This window comes from Zootoca vivipara, chromosome 6, assembly GCF_965207765.1.
Source record: "Zootoca vivipara chromosome 6, rZooViv2.hap1.1, whole genome shotgun sequence".
Lineage (NCBI taxonomy): Eukaryota > Metazoa > Chordata > Lepidosauria > Squamata > Lacertidae > Zootoca > Zootoca vivipara.
Window position 1 is genome coordinate 1,953,632 of NC_142589.1, and position 19,143 is coordinate 1,972,774.

Sequence of the window (19,143 nt, forward strand, 5' to 3'; positions counted from 1 at the left end):
AAACAGCATGACTAGGTGTCAGGGACTGGGCAAAGGAGGAGGAATGGTGGAGACGGCCTCCCCTCCTGACCCTTCCAGGGAAGAGGAAGAGGAAGACAATATAGGTTTGCAACAGAGGTTTGAGGGAGATCGCAGCTCAGAGGCGGATGAGGAGGAAAGTTGGGAAATCATGGGAGAGCCAGAGCATCACCCAGCTGACATGTTATCAATAGAAAGCATTTCAGACCCTCCATTACCCAGAACCTGGAGAGCCTTAAAAGTAGGAGAGCAAAGATCTCAAAGGCATGGCAGCACCCATAGAGGAGGTGACTTAAGAAACATTTCCTTGTCTTTATACTTTTCTGGGCAACCAGCCGGGAGCCGCTGACAGCATCCTGACACTAGGAGCCATTGATTAATCCATCATGGGTGTTTATCGTCTCTTTTAAAAGCCATTCAAGGGGGTGGCCATCCCTACCTCTTCGAGTTTGCTTTGCACTGTGTGAAGAACCTGGCTGCTGGCTCCCTCGGGTCCACCATCGATTCTCCTGGTGGCCAACCAGATGCCTGTGGGAACCTGCAGGCAGGATCTGAACCCAGCAGCAACACTCTCCCCACTTGGGCTCCCTAGCAACTGCTGTACAATAAATGCACCAAAAGAAAAGAAAAGAAAAGAAACAACAGCACTTGAAGAACTCAACAAAACTAGTTCAGCAAAGCCAGGGAACCAGTCACAGCAATATTCAGGGATTTATTTTAGCCCTTCTTTAAGTAAGTGCTTTATGAGCCTTGGGGAATCCTCAGAAATCAATCACAGAGCCACCACTGAGAAGGCTCTTCTCCTTGTCATTGCTCATCTCATTGCTTGAGCAAGGTTTTAAACTGCGGCTGCAGCAACCTTCTGCAGGGATCTTACTGCCCTGTTTAAAGACTTGCACAGTATTTCTGGAGCAGATAGGAACTCTGCCCACCAGTAACAGCTCAGCCTTGTTCCAATGACCGTAAAGTACAGCAAGCACACGCGGAGAGGAGAGCATTCAAAGAAGTCATGGTCTCTTTAGAATGCAAGTACTGGGAACCTGCAATAGTCCCAAGTGTCCTGGTCCCTTCTCGCTCCTCTCTTCACATACAGACAGGGGCTCCATCCCCAGACCCCGTGCGCATCAGTGGAATGTATAAAAGCACACCCCACCCCGTTTCTCCCTCATTCCACCCCTGCTCAGCCTCCCTCCGGTCCAAAAGGACCCATGTGTCAAAAGACAGGCCTAAAACAGTTGCAGCCTGTACTGAGTTACTCAGAAGGGGGGGGGGTCCTCTCAGTTCCCACTGGTTGAGGGAACTCACCACAAGCATTGTTGCATTTCTCCCAACAAGCACATCCTGTGCCAAAGACCTCCAATGCTTTCAAATCAGGGACAGGAAAAAACACAGACAGATATTTGCAGCATCCTTATTCTACAACTAGAAGCCAGCCTCCGGGACAAGGATTGCCAGCCTTTTGGGGCGCCCATGGGCACATTTGCAAACCAGGAAAACTGGTTGGCACCACACAAACATCCCAGCCAAACTCACCTCTCCAGCAACAGCAATCATAATAATAATAATAATAATAATAATAATAATAATAATAATAATACATTTTTATTTATACCCTGCCCTCCCCAGTCAAAACCGGGCTCAGGGTGGCTCACACCAATAAAATTACAATAAAACATAAAAAGCAATTGATTAAAATACAGTATTGAAATTTAAAATGCAGCCTGATTTTAAGTAGTCCATAAATCCAAACCATGAGGGAGGAAAACACAGGGGTCAGACTGAATCCAACCCAAAGGCCAGGCGGAACAGCTCTGTCTTGCAGGCCCTGTGGAAAGATGACAAATCCCGCAGGGCCCTCGTCTCCTGTGAAAGAGTGTTCCACCAAGTTGGGGCCAATACTGAAAAGGCCCTGGCCCTAGATGAGGCCAATCTAGCCACCTTATGGCTCGGGATCTCCAGAATATTGTTGTTTGTGGACTTTAAGGTCCTCTGTGGGGCATACCAGGAGAGGCGGTCCCATAGGTACAAGGGTCCCAAGCTGCATAGGGCTTTAAAGGTCAAAACCAGCACCTTAAACCTGATCCTGTACTCCACCGGGAGCCAGTGCAGCTGGTAAAGCACTGGATGAATGTGATCCCGCGGCCGGGGCAGTGCTTCTTTCAAGCCTGATTTCTGTGGGGGGGGGGCAGAGAAATGGCACCCTGGGGTGCACCCACTGGAGCCACGTTAGTGAGCCAGGCTCTAAGTTAAGAGATTTGCAAAGCTCTAACCTTGTTTCAAGAGAGCTAAAGCTTTTCTACAATAAAAGTTTGTAACTTTTATTGTTTTTGGTTTTTGTTTATCGTTTAGTTTGTTAGTTTGTTTTCTGTATTGGTTTTAAATTTGATTTTAAGGGGAGGGGTCAATTTTAGTTTGTAACTTTCTGTCTTTGTATTGTTTTACTGTATTTTTTGATTTACATAGGTTTTAGGGAGGGATTTTTAGTTGGGTGTGGGAATCTATTAAATTTTAGTGTATTTGTAATTTTTATTGTTTTTGGTTTTATTGTTTTATTGTGTTTTTGTGTTTTTCTTTTGTTCTGTTTTTTGCTGTTTTTTACAGAGGTTTTATTTTGTTTTTAAGGGGAGGGGTCAGGGCTGCCCGGGAGGGGGTCCCAGCAAGCAAAATGGCTGGGGCAGATTCCACAGGGGGTGATGCACTGGGACAACCGATCTCAGTGGTCACGGGTAGGAGGAGGAGTTACGCTAAGACCAGACCATGTCATTACCGAGGAGGCAGACTTAGTCGTTGTCTGAGGACTATCCCTGCCTCTGGGTCTGGTCCTGACCGGACGGATATTGGAATCAGCAAGGGATACCCACATGGCCTGAAGGTGCTGCTGTGCAATGCCAGGTTGATGATGAATAAGACCACTGCCATTCACGACCTGATTGTGGATGGAGGATTTGACCTGGCATGTGTGACAGAGACCTGGTTGGATGAAGCCGATGGGCCCATTCTTGGCGCTGCTTGTCCACCAGGTTTCTCTTATGCACAGCAACCCAGGCCATCTGGGCGGGGAGGGGGGGGTTGCAGTGATTTTTAGGAAGTCATTAGTTTGCACCAGGCGTCCTATTGGTAAGACTGAGTTTTCTGAGTGCATGTTCTGGAAGTTGGGCAATAGGGGCAGTACAGGATTCCTTTTGGTGTACCGACCTCCCCGCTGCACCAAGGATTCCCTGCCCGAGCTGCTTCAGGTCGTGTCGGATGTGCTCCTGGAGACACCTAGCTTGGTTGTCTTAGGGGATTTTAACATCCATGCCGACACGACCTTACAAGAAGCCGCTCGGGACTTCGTGGAAAGCATGGCCACCATGGGGCTGTCCCTGAATAAGTCTGGCCCAACTCATAGCTGCGGACATGCCTTGGACTTGGTGTTTACTTCTATGGATGTTGGTGATCTGTCATTAAGTAAAAGCGAAACAAAAGAAGTGCCATGGTCAGATCACTTTCTGGTGCAACTGGACTTCTCCGCAACCCTTCCCCTCTGCAGGGAGGTGGGACCGATTCGGATGGTCCGCCCCCGCTACTTAATGGATCCAATTGGCTTCCAAAGAGTGGTAGGGGATGTTTTATCCCATGTCGATGGCCTTTCAGCTGATTCCCTGGTGGCCCACTGGAATGCGGAGTTAACCAGCGCTATTGACTGTCTGGCTCCGAAGCGCCCTCTCAGATTGCATGGAGCCCGGACAGCCCCGTGGTTTTCCCCGGCGCTGAGGGCAATGAAACAGTCGTTGAGACGGCTAGAGCGCCGGTGGCGGAAAACTCATTTTGAATCAGACCGGACACGGGCTAGAGCTCAACTTTGAGCCTACCAAGTGGCAATGGCGACGGCGAAGAGGACCTTCTTCACCGTCTCCATCGCATCTGCAGAAAACAGCAGCAGGAGACTCTTCCAGGTGGTTCGCAATTTAGCGGAACCACCTGCTCCATCCGGGCCCAGTACGGGCCACATGATCTCCTGCAATGATTTTGCAAAGTTTTTTGCAGATAAAGTCGCTCAGATTCGGGAAGAGGTAGACTCCACCGTGGGAGCAGGGCCAGGGCGGGGGAGTGCTAGAGTCCTGTCTAGTCAAGTTTTGTGGGATCAATTTCAATCTGTTACCTCCGAGGATGTGGACAGGCTGCTTCGACGAGTGAAACCAACCACCTGTCTCCTTGATCCTTGCCCATCCTGGCTTATAAAAGCTAGCCGGGAAGGGCTGGGCGATGGGCTTCGCGGGTTGGTAAATGCTTCTCTCCATGAAGGAGCCTTCCCAGACCCGCTGAAAGAGGCGGTTATTAAACCGCTTCTTAAAAAACCATCTTTAGATCCGGCCAATATGGCCAACTATCGCCCAGTCTCAAATCTTCCATTCTTGGGCAAGGTGATTGAGCGAGTGGTTGCTGAACAACTTCAGGCACGCCTGGAAGAAGCGGACCATTTGGATCCCTTCCAGTCAGGATTCAGGCCTCATCATGGGACTGAAACTGCCTTGGTCGCACTGGTCGATGATCTCCGGCGGGCTAGGGACAAAGGTAAGAGCTGTTTCCTTGTTCTGCTGGATCTCTCAGCGGCTTTTGACACCATCGACCATAACATCCTTCTGGACCGTCTAGAGGGCTTGGGAGCTGGGGGCACTGTCATGCAGTGGTTCCGCTCCTTCCTCCTGAGCCGTGTTCAGAAAGTGGTGGTGGGGGATGAGTGTTCAGACCCCTGGGCTCTCACTTGTGGGGTGCCTCAGGGTTCTGTCCTCTCCCCCGTGCTTTTTAACATCTATATGCAGCCGCTGGGAGAGATCATCAGGGGGTTTGGGCTGGGTGTTCATCAGTATGCTGATGATACCCAGCTCTACCTCTCTTTTAAATCAGAACCAGTGAAGGCGGTGAAGGTCCTGTGAGTGCTTGGAGGCGGTTGGAGGATGGATGGCGGCTAACAGATTGAGATTGAATCCTGACAAGACAGAAGTACTGTCTGTGGGGGACAGGAGGCGGGCGGGTGTGGAGGACTCCCTGGTCCTGAATGGGGTAACTGTGCCCCTGAAAGACCAGGTGCGCAGCCTGGGAGTCATCTTAGACTCACAGCTGTCCATGGAGGCACAGGTCAACTCTGTGTCCAAGGCAGCTGTTTATCAGCTCCATCTGGTACGCAGGCTGAGTCCCTACCTGCCCACTGACTGTCTCTCCAGAGTGGTGCATGCTCTAGTTATCTCTCGCTTGGACTACTGCAATGCGCTCTACGTGGGGCTACCTTTGAAGGTGACCCGGAAACTACAACTAATCCAGAATGCGGCAGCTAGACTGGTGACTGGGAGCGGCCGCCGAGACCATATAACACCGGTCTTGAAAGACCTGCATTGGCTCCCAGTACGTTTCCGAGCACAATTCAAAGTGTTCGTACTGACCTTTAAAGCCCTAAACGGCCTCGGTCCGGTATACCTGAAGGAGCGTCTCCACCCCCATCGTTCTGCCCGGACACTGAGGTCCAGCTCCGAGGGCCTTCTGGCGGTTCCCTCACTACGAGAAGCCAAGTTACAGGGAACCAGGCAGAGGGCCTTCTCGGTAGTGGCACCCACCCTGTGGAATGCCCTCCCACTAGAGGTCAAAGAGAACAACAATTACCAGACCTTTAGAAGGCATCTCAAGGCAGCCCTGTTTAGGGAAGCTTTTAATGTTTGATGGATTTCTGTATTTTAATGTTTGATGGATTTCTGTATTTTAGAATTTCTGTTTTGTTGGAAGCCGCCCAGAGTGGCTGGGGGAACCCGGCCAGATGGGCGGGGTATAAATAATAAATTATTATTATTATTATTATTATTATTATTATTATTATTATTATTATTATTATTATTTAACAGACAGACAGGCTTGTAAGTGGATATTGCCCTTGTCAAGCATTGCTTCCAGCCAACTGGGCAGTCAGGAAGAACAAAGTTTCCAAGGTCCAGCCTGTGTGGTGTAGTGGTTCACATGTCAGGCTAGGACCTGGGAGACAAGCACTCCAATCTCCACTCAGCCCTAAAGCTCACTGGGTGCCCTTGAGCCAGACATTCCCTCTCAGCCTAAAGTACATGGCATGGTTGCTGTGAGTAGAAGGTTGGGTGGGGGGTAGGAAGGAAAATTAAGTAGGCCACTTTGAGCTCCTTGGAGGAAAGGTGGGGTATTAGTATAATAAATAAGATGGGATGGGATAGGATAGGATGGGATGGGATGGGATGGGATGATCCACTTCTTCTGACCACTATTATGTGAGACTACAGCTGCATCAATGGATTCTCAGTCTAGCACAGGCATTCCCAAACTGCGGCCCTCCAGATGTTTTGGTCTACAACTCCCATGATCCCTAGCTAACAGGACCAGTGGTCAGGGCAGATGGGAATTGTAGTCCAAAACATCTGGAGGGCTGAAGTTTGGGGATGCCTGGTCTAGCATGTTCCACTTAAAAGCAAACATCTCATACAACAAACTTGGAAAGACAAGAACCCTCAGCATCACCTCTGAAATGTCAACCATTTTACTTTCATGTATACCCCACCATTCTTCCTTCCATGGAGCTCAGTGCAATAGACCCAAGGTCTATTATAGACCCAGCAATCTCCCATCCAGGAACGGACCAGAACTGGACCTACTTAGTTTCAGCAAGGCTCTTGCCTCACATGCCTTCAGCCTGTGACCCAGGAAATAGGAACCTGCATGGTTGGGATGAGGAATTTGGCTAAGGATCAGAATGTTTACAAAAGGAGTCAACCTTGACAAACATTTTTTAGTGGAAGCGAGGAATCTGGAATATATATTTTCTCTACTGATGAACCTGACTGTGTATTTCATTTAGTCTTTCTGGTTCTCACTTTCCTGGATACATGGGAAAGTGTATATGTGTATACTTATATTTCCTTATAAGTACGTCTCAGTAATCCCAATTAGAAAATTACCACCTTGTGCATTGGTGGGGGGGGGGGGGAGACCTCAGGCCTGGGAGCCATGTGGCCCTCCAGGCCTCTCTCCTTGGCCCTTGGGACTCTCCCCAGGCCACGCCTCCTCTCCTCAGGTGACATCCCAATTTCTGCTTGTCTTCTGCCCTATCAGTCACCAGTGCCAGCAACTTGAGGAAACCATCTTGGCAATCCCTAGGATCAAGGAATCCATTGAAGGTGCTGCCCTGAGGGGCTTGGAGAGAGAGTTACTTCACAAGTGGGGATCACGTTTCATGCATCTGGTGAAGAGGACTTGAGTTCACAAAAGCGTCTGCCACATTGAATCTCCTTGTCTTTCTTGTTCATACTGCAGCAAACTATCAGTTAGGGAACATTATTTATAACATCCCTCCCCAACCTGTTGCACCTCAGATGTTTTGGACTACAACTCCCAATGACTTCTGCAGGGTGAAGCTGGACATTACTTGAATCTGTTTTGCCATCCAGGCTGAACCAGGAATGCCCTGGCCAAGCCAGGACTCAAGAGTGGCCGTTGATATTATTTTCCTGGTATAAAATGTTCCAAATAACCACTCCGGACTTGGAAAGATTTGGCAAAGCAGCTGTGTTGGAGAGTCAAGAATTTGTTAAAAAGAGAATTCCACTCCCTGCTTGGACAAAACGTGGCACACCCAAGCGCTAATCCCAGAGGAATGCCCACGTTCTTCAACAGGCCTTTCATTCGTTTCCTGGAAAATTAAGCTTTGCCAAATACCCGAGCCAGTCTTGGTTCCAGGGGCATCCTGGATGGATACTCCTTGCCACAGCCCCCCCCCCCAATTTACCCCATGCTTGAGCTTCCTTTTCCAAGGAGAACTAGGGCAAGACCAAGCAGAGGCCAAGGGAGTCCTTCTTTTCTGAAACTAGGCTTGCCATCCAGCCAGATAATAATGCCACCCTGACTGGAGTTTGTTTTGGGGGGGGGTGGGGCATGATGTTGTTTGTTTGTTTTTGCTTTGTTGCTTTCAGAGCAGTAGCCAAGAATAAGATTTTTTTTCGTCCCCTGCCCTGCTCTGACTTCTTGTAAGGTTTAAATAGACAGCTTTAACATTAAGCTCTGTCCCCAAATCCACCAAGAAGGTCTACCTTCCTCTGGGTTCCCCCCTCTGGGTTCAGTCCCCAACTTGATTCTAGTCACTGAGTAACTGTAGACATACAAATAGAGCGCTTACAGACTGCTGTTATTCCAGCATGCAACTCAAGGCACTGTCTATGGCCTCTGCATCATAAGAAGATGAGAGCAGTGGAAACACACGACGGGGGGGGGGGGTTAGGTCAGCTACTGTCTTGACACCTCACTGGCCTTGCCACTTCTCCCCTGCAGCATAAACTCACCTGCTGGGAAGTCAGGTAACTGCCTGCCCTCCACCCCACTGTTTCCTAGTGCTGGTAGTTCCAAATGTAATGAGCAGGGAGGGAGGCATCAAAGACCGCAAAATCTTCCGCACCAAGCTACGGATTACTTCCTACCGTCCCAGCCCACCCATTCCCTGGGTATGAAGCCCCTTCCTGTAAAGCAATGCCGCCATCATTTCTGAGCTGGAAGAGAAGGGTTGGGTTGTTCTAGTTCCTGAGAAAGCAAGTGGCCGCCATCCCTGGCCTAGGGCAGTGAAGCTCAGAAAAAGGAGGATCTCCTTACCAAATTCACTCGCACACAGGTGCTCCAGGATGGCGTCTGACTTCATCTCATTGTCGCAAGGAGGGCACACTGCCGTGCCTGCCAAGAAAAGGGGCAGCAGAGGATTAGTATGAAGGAAAGTGGTGGTGGCCACAAAAAGGTGCAAAATAATTATTTGGGGCGACTACCCCTAGAAGGGCCGCAATGCAGCCCCTGGGATGCCAGGGGTTCTGTGATGGAGCATCAGCGTTGAATGCAGAAGGTCCCAGGTTCTAGGAAATTTAGACTACCTGACCCCTGGAGGGGTCAATGCTGGGTGTGCTCCTTCGGCACAGCCAGAATTTTTTTCAGGCTCATTGGCAAACCTGGAGAAAGCATGATGGCTCTATTCTCCCTCTCCCTTTGGAGGCAGTGATGCTTCTGAATCCCAGTTGCTGGAAACCACAGGATGGAGGAGCACCCTGACCTCTTTGGAGAAGCATAAATGAAATCAACAAGTGTATGCATCATATGAAGCCAATCCAAAGCTGCAGTGTAGAAATGTTATTGGACTTGCCCAGCTAAGCCTGTGTTTCATAAGGTTTTCTTCCCATCTCTTTGCAGCAGCAGCAGCAGCAGCAGCAGCAGCAGCATCCCTCCTCTGCCCCCTTGCGCAGCACAGGGCTGCTCAAAGCAAAACCTTCCTCCAGGGGGAGGGAGAGGATGTGCAATGCTCTACTAACCGGCAACTCCCACCCAGTGCATCCAGCAGGTCTGTAGGCTTTGCCATCGCTGTGCCTAAAGCAAAAGGAATTCAGGCAAGTCAGCATTTCAGAGGCAGGGACAAATCCCACTTCTCAGGCATTAATAGAGGAAAAACTGGAAATGGTTTTGAATGTCTATATAGGATCTTCTGGAGGAACACCAAGAAACTTACACAAGCACAAGTCACCTTTGTGGGTCTGATATATTACAATACTTTTAAATGTGAACAGTGGTGGGGAATCTCAGCTCCAGGGGCTTAATACAGCCCTCTAGGCCTCCATCCATACCCCTCACAACTTTTCCCAGGCCACCCCCTCTCTGTATAGGCCATGCCACTCCTTCCCCCACCTCGGGTCAGAATGGAAGAGGGGCACCCAGGCTCAGCTGGGGAGAAGAAGAGGTGCAACAAAAGGGGGGCAATGTCTGGACTGGGGAAGGGCAGGGCACTCTGCAAGCGTAAACCAATCCAAGGCTGATAAATTTCTGCTGCCAGGAAACACAAAATCCCAGCTATTCCACGAGATCCAAGAGCTACAACAGACAAAGGAACCTTTGCACTCCAAATCCACCTTTGCCTTGCTCTTCAAAATGGGGCAGTCAGGTGTGGACACATTCTAGCTTATGCCCAGTCATGTACTATACATGTATATCTTAAAGTCCTGCTTCAGTTTCCATATCTTGATCTGTGTTTAAACGGTGTCCTAACTCTTGGAATACAGCTTTTGGGAATTCTCTAGCTAGGAGTCTGTGTACTTTGTCTGAGAGTGGGAGCCAGGACACTCACAGGCCAACCAAATATGAGAGCCATAAAGTCCCTATGTCATGAGAGCCATACTTTTGATATACATCGTATGAAACATGTACCACTGACGAAGCCCAGGAGGGCGAAACAGGGTTATTATTCCGGAAATCCTTGTCATGGAACTGCAACAAGCTCCCATTGGGATTCTTTGAATCTTTTGAATACACAGAGGCATATGTGGATTAGAAACAGCTCATATTTGGGACTTTATGAATGAACTGGTTTATTGGGACTTTTATTTACTTTGCCAATCTATACACACTAATTATGTATGAGACAAACTTTTGATATTGTGAAAAATACATTGAAGAGTATCATTTATGTGCAGCCGGTTACGTTGTGTGTGTTTGTGGACATGTTGAAGGGCATAATAATATGCAAACTGAAACACAAGCCCTCCTTTAAAATTGCAGTTCTGCAGCTATGTAATGTGTACAAAAAAACACAAAACCATATACTAGGGTAAAGTGTCCATCTAAATGTATATGTTGATGAAAATAACATACAAAAGCACATTATATTAGGGAAAATTCCTTTCAAAAATGTCTATATTAGGAGAAATTTGCACTAAGATGTTGATAAAATTTCATGACAGCTTTTTACAAAAAGAATTGTTATTGTAAAAATGTGGAGAACAAAACTTAATATCAGAAAAATGAGAAGCACTCGTTTCAAAAGCCAACGAAGTGAGTCATGGGACCGAGACGGCTCTGGTCACCCTAACAGACGATTTCCATAGGCAGCTGGATTGAGGCAGGTCAGGGCTGTTAATTCTCTTAGATCTGTCAGCAGCATTTGACATGGTTGATCATGAACTTTTAGACCGCTGCCTCGCTGACATGGGGATTTGGGGCACAGTCCTTCAATGGCTGCGTTCGTTCCTTTCTGAACGGGGGGAAAGGGTGGCGCTGGGGGGGAGCTGTTGCCCCGCTACTCCTTGGTGTGTGGAATACTGTGGGGCACAATTCTCTCCCTGACGCTTTTCAACATCTCCCAGCTTGTCCGGAATTTTGGTTTGCGTTGCCATCAGTATGCTGATGACACCCAGCTCTGTTGATGGACGGGCATCCCGGCTCGGCCCCAGAAACACTGATCAGATGTTTGGAAGCTGTGGCTGTATAGCTACGTGGGAGCCGGTTGAATTTAAATCCTTTGAAGACAGAGGTCCTTTGGCTGGGAGGGACGATATGGGGTTGGGGGGGCCAACTCCCATCCCTTGTGAGCTTGTTTGGAGGTTCTAGCAGGGGAGCGCAGCTATCGTATACCCTTGACCGAAGAACGGTACACTCCTTCTATCTGGGAAGGTCGTCCTCTTCCACCGAGCGCGCAGCTTCGGGAGGGACGCACATGGAGCGGTTAGGGAGGAAGGGGACACCCGCCTAGCCAGCCAGATCAGCCGAATCAACCCTGGCGATCAATGGGGTGACAGATGTCGCAGCCAGATCGCCCTCACATCCCAACTCCCATCCCTTGTGGTGGCACAATTAGTGCCAGCGCCTTTCGTCAAGAGTTTGGGTGTAATCTTTGACGCTTTCCATTCTATGGAGGCGCAGGTTACAGCTACAACAAAGGCAGCATTTTTTCATCTCCACTGAGCTAAGCAGTTGGTCCCTTACCTCTCTTGCTCTACGTGAGGCTGCCCTTGAAACTAACCCAGAAACTCCATCGGGTGCAGAATGCCGTGGTGAGACTCCTTACGGTGCCCCCCCCCCCCCGCGCAGGATCACATTCACCCAGTGCTATACCAGCTGGCTCCTGGTGGAGTACAGGATCAGGTTTAAGGTGCTGGTTTTAACCTTTAAAGCCCTATACGGCCTAGGACCCTCGTACCTAAGGGACCACCTCTTCTGGTATGTTCCACAGAGAACCTTACAGTCTGCTAACAACAACACCTTGAAGATCCCGGGCCACAGGGAAATTACACTGGCCTCAACTAAAGCCAGGGCCTTTTCGGATGTGGCCCCAGTCTGGTGGAACGCTCTCCCACAAGAGACCAGGGCCCTGCGGGATTTGACATCTTTCCACAGGGCCTGCAAGACAGAGCTGTTCCGCCAGGCCTTTGGGCAGGATGCAGTTTGACTTACTTTCCTTTGTATAAAACAAGCCCCCAACCTGCTCCCAGGTCCTTGTATGACCAGTGGAAACAGTTGGTCCTGGCAAGTATTAACCACTCTCAATTCCAACCTGATAATTGCCACATGCCCAGATTTTAACTTGTCCAAAATAATTTTATGATGTATTTTAACTAGTTGATGTCTGTCTTTATGCATATTGTGTTGTTTTTATGATGTTAGCCGCTCTGAGCCTGGCCTCGGCCGGGGAGGGTGGGATACAAATAAAAATTATTATTATTATTGTTATTGTTATTGTTATTAACTGAGAAAGTAGCCCAGTCTTCTCCACATTTACTCAGAGGTAAGATCCATTGAGAGAAATGGGACTCCCTCCCAGGAAACTGTGTGCAAGATTGAAAAAGCTCACGGGATGCTTTCTTTTCCCTAAATCAACAGCAATGAAGAATATATCAGCTACCCTGGGATCCTTTGGCAAGAAGAGCAAGATATAAATTTAATAAATAGATAAAGATTCTACTAGCACCAAAATGATTCAGGGGGTTGGCGCAACTCCCTCAAACATCGTTCCCATCAGCCCTGACTGTTGTCCATGCTGGCTGCGGGTGGTGGGATTTGGAGTCCAACATCTGGAAGGCCACCAATTCCCTGTCATTCCCCTGCAAGGATAGGTTACAAAATTTGGGGCTTTTTTAGTTCAGAGAAGAAGACGAGTAGGGAGGGTGTATAAAATTATTAGTGTGGTGGAGAGAATGGGTAGGCCTTTTTCACGAGACTAGAATACAGTGTGTTTGGTCACCCAAGTGTAGCCGAATGTTGGGGAGATTTAGGATGGACAAGAGAGGAAGCAATTCTTCACACAGCATATAGTTGCTAAACAATGGATTTAGGCTACAAAAGGCCCCTTATGATAATGGCCACCTTACCTCCTGCATCAGAGAAAGGATGCCTCAGAATATCAGTGGCAAAGAAGCATCACCCGGAGAGGACCATTGCCCTCCTGTCCCGTTGGCAGGCTTCCCAGAGGCATTGGGTTGGCCAGGTAGGAAACCGGATGTTGGAGAAGCTTTCTTTGCCTCACGGAAGAGCCTCCATCGTTGAGTTTGGGACAGGAGCCAAGGCAGGCGGTGTGACCCCTGGCAGGCAGGTGGATGTTGGCTGAGAGCAGGTAGATGTTGGTGGGGCAGAGCCTCATTGGCCCCATGGAGCAGTGTCTGCTGTGCCAATCCCAGGAGAACATCAGAACCATCACAACAGTTTGACTGTCCAGAGGTCCAGTGGGAAGGGAAAGGTGCACACGGCTGGCTAGCACAGATTGCCTCTCTCACATACATGGATTGCTTTGTGAATCAACCCAAAAGACGTCCCCGGATTACTCAAGCAGCAAATACCATGCCCGTTACGACATATGCAAGCCCACGATCTACAGCAGGGATGAGAGTCATGAAGACTTCCAGATGCTGTTGGACTCCAACTCTCACCGGCCCCAGCCAGCAAGGCCAATGGCCAGCTGTGGGGACAGAGGATAAATTCAATTCAGCTCACATTTAAAGGCAAATATACCAAATTTGTACTTTCAAAAGTAATACGTGAAACACCTTTTGAAATTCGCACACATTGGGCAAAGTGCATTTACTAGTGAAAATAACATACAAAACTTTGTATTGTGGAAATTGCTTTGCAGAAATGTGTGCACTGAGCAAAAATGCATATAAAAATGTGTATATTAGAAGAAATTTGCACTAAAATGCTGGTGAATTTCATCATTGCATGCAGTCTCCACACTTATTTCTTTTCTCCTATTGTATTATTGAAGCACTAAAGGAACTCTGTCAAACCTGTCTGACTAGCGTTTGACCAGGTATGGGTTTGCCAGCAAGCGGTTCTGAGGCAAAACTTCCCAGGCCTACTGGAAACTGAACCTTCGGCCTTCGGCATTCAGCACACACTCTAAAATTGACCTCCTTTGATGTCCTCGTGAGCCAGCCTGCTCTCTCCATTGCTCTTGGTAAGGCCTTGTGTCTGAGCCAGGTGTAAGGAATCTTATTCAGCTGGAGGGACACATTCCCTTCTGAGCAACTTTCCAGCAACCACCATCCAGTACTGGGTGAGGCCAGGGGCAAATGTGGGCTGAGCAAGGACTGACACCTTTGCACAGAAGTCTCATTTATCATTTCACACTCCCACCATGGTGAAGCCAGAACCATGGACGCCTTCCAGCCAAGCCAAAACACTCAAAGAGGGTGTGAATTGGAGCAGCAAGAAGCCTGGTCTGGGAAGGGGAGGTGCGGCCTGGGCAGAGTCCAGGGGCCAGACAGAGAGGACAAAAGGGTCAAGCCCAACTGCTGGGCTGAGGTTCCCCAACCGCAACCTGAGGAAAGGTGGGCCTTCTCAGTGGAATAACCTCCCAAGGAAGCCTCTCTGTGAAGTCTGTTAAAACCTTCCTCTTGCAGATGTTGTTCTTGCATTTTCTTACTCACATTAATGTTTCGTGGCTATTCTGTGCCATCACATGATTCTGCTGGGGTTTAATGTTTTTATTTCAATGCAAGTTCCTTTTCACTGGGAAAGCAGAATGTACAGCAATGTACACAGTGGCTCCAAGGCCAGTTCAAGTGAGCTTGTGGAGGAAAAACCAAATGGTTTTCCAAGTTCTGCAGTCTCTCTGCATTGGAAGAGGCCTACGCAGAAGCAATCAAGGCCTTTTCCAAGGGGGTTGCACAAGAGAACGAGGCACTCCTTGGCACTTCCAAAGTGCTCCAGGTGCTTCAAACACACTACCCTGGTAAACTTCATAACAACCCTGCATTCCTAACATGTAGGGATTAAAGACAGCAGCTTGCTTAAGTCTGAGTACTTACCATACATTTAAAGCACATGACTTCCCACAAAGAATCCTCAGAACTGTAGTTTGCCCCCTCACAGAGCTACAGTCCCCAGCAGCCTTAAACTACAGTTCCCAGGGTTCTCTGGGAGAAGTCCTATGCTTTAAATGTATGGTGTGGATCTGCCTTCAGTGTGTGTTAAGGGCCACACCCCTGCATTCCTCATGGCAGAGACGAGATTTGGACCAGGCCTCCACAGTATACCAGCTCTTGGTAGACCTGCCCACCCAACCTGGTGAGGCAGGCTTTACTTTATGAAGCAAACTCCATGGGGAGGAGAAGGTTCTCACCATTGGTGGGTTTCCCAGAAGCATCTGGCTGGCCAGAGTGGGAAACAGGACGTTGGGATACCTCAGCCTTTGCCAACCCAACATCCGTCCCAGTCAGCAGCCCATCAAGTTGGCAAAGTCTGGTCTAGCTGAATCTTAGATTTGATCCCCCACAGCTCTTAGCAAGCCACATTATGCCATGCCAAACCATTGATCCATATATTTTAATTGTCTTCCATGATTGGCAGCTGCTCTCCAGGATCTCAAACAGGAATCTTTCCCATCCCAACCTAGATGCCAGGGATTGAACCTGGGATCCTTTGGCTGCAAGGCAGGTGCCTCGGCCATGGAGCTGCAGCCCTCCCCTCTTACGTCCTCCTTAACGTCACACAGGAGCCTGCCTTCTACGGGCTCCTCTATCCCAGGATCGTCTGTTCCGGGGGGGGGGGCCAACATGATGCTCTATCTACAGGGTCAGGGATGATGGGAACTTCAGGGTAGCCCATTGCCGGCCCCAGATCTGCTCCAACTGGAAGAGGCTTTCCACCATAAAGAGTTCTTTCTTGGCCCAACTACAGGTACCAGAGATCTTTAACAAAAAAAAGGAGGGGGATTAAGCTGGGACCTTCTGTGTGGAAGCTAAGGCCCTCTCCCTGAACATCCACAAGACCTTCCCAAGAGAACATGCCCCAGGCGGGCCTGAAGTGCCTGCCTCCCCCCTGCCATCCCTAATCTGCCACCTGAAGCAACTATCTCACCTGGCTTCACAGCAGGGCCATCACAGACTGGCTTGGCCCTAAGGTGGTAATGGGCACCTGTTCCAACTTTGCCTGCCTGCCTGCTTATCACCAAAAGAGAAGGGTGCTACGCATGGCAGACCCTTACCTTGTGGTCTGGACGCCTCCGTGGCATTTGGGGCGGTCATAGCAATGCACACATCATCCTGCGGGAACTGGTCACACTTGAGCATCTCGGGCCAGTAGAAGCCAAAGAACTGCATGACAGGCTCACAGGAGTCGCGGACAGCCTCGCAGAGCCAGCGGCAGGGGTAGATGGGCCTGTCCAGGCAGACGGGGGCAAAGAGGGAGCAGAGGAAGACCTGGGTGCCAATGTGGCAGTTCTTGTTGAGCAAAGGCACCCAGCTGCTGGCTTGCTGCTTCACCTCCGCCATGGTCTCGTGGTCCAGGAGGTTGGGCAAGACCATCTTGTCGTAGCCCACGCTATGGCACAGGCGGAGGTCAGCCGGGATGGCCACGCACTGAGGGGGCTTGGTGTAGAAGCGCCCGCTCTGGTAGGCGCTGATGTCCGACTGGAAGCTGACGTAGTCATACTCGTTGCCCTTGGCCAGGCCGGCCAGGAGAAGAAGCCCAAAGGCCACTAGGAGTCGGACCAGCACCCCGGGCCCCTTCCGGGAGTCCGAGGCTGCGCCCATTCTCGGAAGGAAGCCCAAGCCGATCAGCCGCCTGCTCTTTCCTCCTCGGTTGGGAGGTGGGCAAAGGAGGACGGTGGGAGCCCGAAGATGGACGTGACTCCCTCCCGCAGGCGAGACCCCCATCAGCTCCTGCCCGGCCGGCGGCTGCAGCTGCTTCTGCGCAGCTCTTCCCCCACTTGCTCCACGGATCCCCTTCCAGATCCCAAGCAGCAGCGGCACCAAAGAGCACTTTCTTGCGAAGAGTTTGGGAGCCCCTTTCCCCCCGCAGCCAATCAGTGCCGGCCTGCGCCCCTCCCCTTTTCTCTGCCCCTCCCTCCCTCCCCCCAGCTGTCACTCAAGGGCTGCGTTAGCCAATGGCTCGTTTCCAGGCTGCGCGGATTCCCTCCCCTCTTCGCGGCGCTTTGGCGCGGCGGGGAAGGTGAGCTGAGGAGTCGCTTGCCTTGCGCCCGGAGGGAGGCGCGGATCTCGGGCGCGTTTCCTGGCCAGCATCCCCCGCGGGTGCGCATCTGGCTCGCTCGCGCTGGCAGCCGGGTAGCGCCATCCTGGGCACGATTTGCCTCGGCGAGCCCGACGAGACTGACTAACTCCTTCGAAAGGGGTTTCGTTTCGTTTTGGGGGGTTTCGCATAGAATCGCAACTGGAAGTTGCGCGTGCCATGCCATGGCAAGGAAGGGCAGCGCCTCAGCCCAACAGGATTTTCCTCCAGACCCTGTAATGGGCGCAAAAGGTGCGCAACGCGGCTTCAGTAAGCACTCTCGCACGGAAGTAAAGCCCCGTTGGTTTTCAACATGGCTTACTTCCAAGTAAGTATGCACTCGAGGGGGGGGGTGTATTTGTGGAGCCCGGTATTGTGTAGGTTTACCCCGAAGTTAATTAACAGCGCGAGCCTAGCCACGCCTACTCAGAAGGAAGTCCTTTTGAATTCAAGGGGGCTTGCTCCCAGCAGGTACTGTAAGTGGGGTTAGGATTGCAGCCTACGTTCCGCGGTGTTCAAGAGAACATTGGATTTTCTACAGGTCTACGGGTGGGGATGGATAAGACATCCCACTCCGGACCCCTTTTGTGCGTGGCCCCTCCTGGAGTCATCGATGTGTTTAGGGATGCAGCCTTCAAGCCAGACCCGCTGCCCAGCTAACCCGCAGTCTTACTCTGTAGGTCTGTAGGAGAGCAAGCGCTGGTTTTGCCTTTTAAGAGGGTCACAGTGTAGCCTCCCCAATAAAGCAAGGAAACCTAGTTAGCTGGTAGTTGCGAAGAGCCAGGCAAGGGCAAGGGCAACCTCCTGGACCACAAGACTAGAGTGTGGTGCTGATAACGCCAAGGTTGCAGGTTTGATCCCCATATGGGACAGCTACATATGCATTGCAGGGGGCTGGACCTCAGGGTCACTTCCAGCCCTATGATTCTATATGTAAGAGACTCATTTATAATTGTATTTTGGAAATTATTGGAGCTCTTATGTATCTGCCTTGTTTTATGCTTTCTGGATGTCCCATGATCATATTATAAAGTAATTGTGTTCTATGTCATAAATAAAGAACAGCTATGAGTTGTTTCTTTTTGTTTTCCAATGTATTTCTTATCAAGAAAAAAATCGATGTGGCATGAGCAAATTTTTATTCTGAAAGTGTGGGCCAGAGAAGAAAGTATGAGAACCACTGGCTTATAGGATTGCAGCCTAAAAGGAACTAAGAGATATCAATCAATCTTCCCATTTTTCAGAATAGAGACAGATTTTTTTTGGGGGGGGGGAGTACCAGTCCAAGAAAACTGATGCTAGGAGGGCCACTGGATTCCGAAACCATTTTACATATAATCACAGTAGCACACCCTCCTGGGAGTATTTTTAGTCTGTCTTTCTGGAGGGGAGGCACAAGACGTCAGCACATGATGAATGTCGCCACCTACCAGCTTTCAACAAATTTCTGCCTCTGCTTCTTTAATGGGCAATAATACAATCATAAGCTACCACATTCAACATTGTTGAAATGAGTTTCAACAAGTAAAATACTTATCTGCCCTTACTACAACAGCACTTAAAAAAATAAAAAATGCTTAGACATCATTGCAGGGTGGGGTGTGTGCAATGGGCTCTGCCCCAGTTGCTCAAAGGGTCCCTGCAGAGGAAGGCTGTTGTTAAGTAGATGGAAGGGGGTAATGTTGTTCCTGCTCTCAGAGACATCAATCATTCCAGGGTTGAGTTCTGACCCTGGCAAGTTCAAGGGTTCAACGTGAGCCCATATAGCATGACTAGACAGGACTCCAGCACTCTCCCGCCCCAGCCCTGCTCCCATGGTGGAGTCTACTTCCTTTC

At 49.8% G+C, this 19,143-nt stretch overlaps 1 protein-coding gene across 2 annotated transcripts in view; it reads right to left on the reverse strand.

The window, feature by feature from the left end:
* The window catches only part of SFRP1 (secreted frizzled related protein 1), a 41,006-nt gene extending 23,963 nt beyond the window's left edge, over positions 1–17,043 (reverse strand). For both annotated transcript variants that reach the window (XM_035119637.3, XM_088671405.1), the window contains exons 1-2: positions 16,286–17,043; positions 8,650–8,727 (exon numbers count right to left, since the gene is read on the reverse strand). In XM_035119637.3, coding sequence (XP_034975528.1) covers positions 8,650–8,727; positions 16,286–16,955 — 748 coding nt within the window. In that variant the 5' untranslated portion in view covers positions 16,956–17,043. The remainder of the gene's footprint in view (positions 1–8,649; positions 8,728–16,285) is intronic.
* Between the last annotated feature and the right edge of the window lie 2,100 nt (positions 17,044–19,143).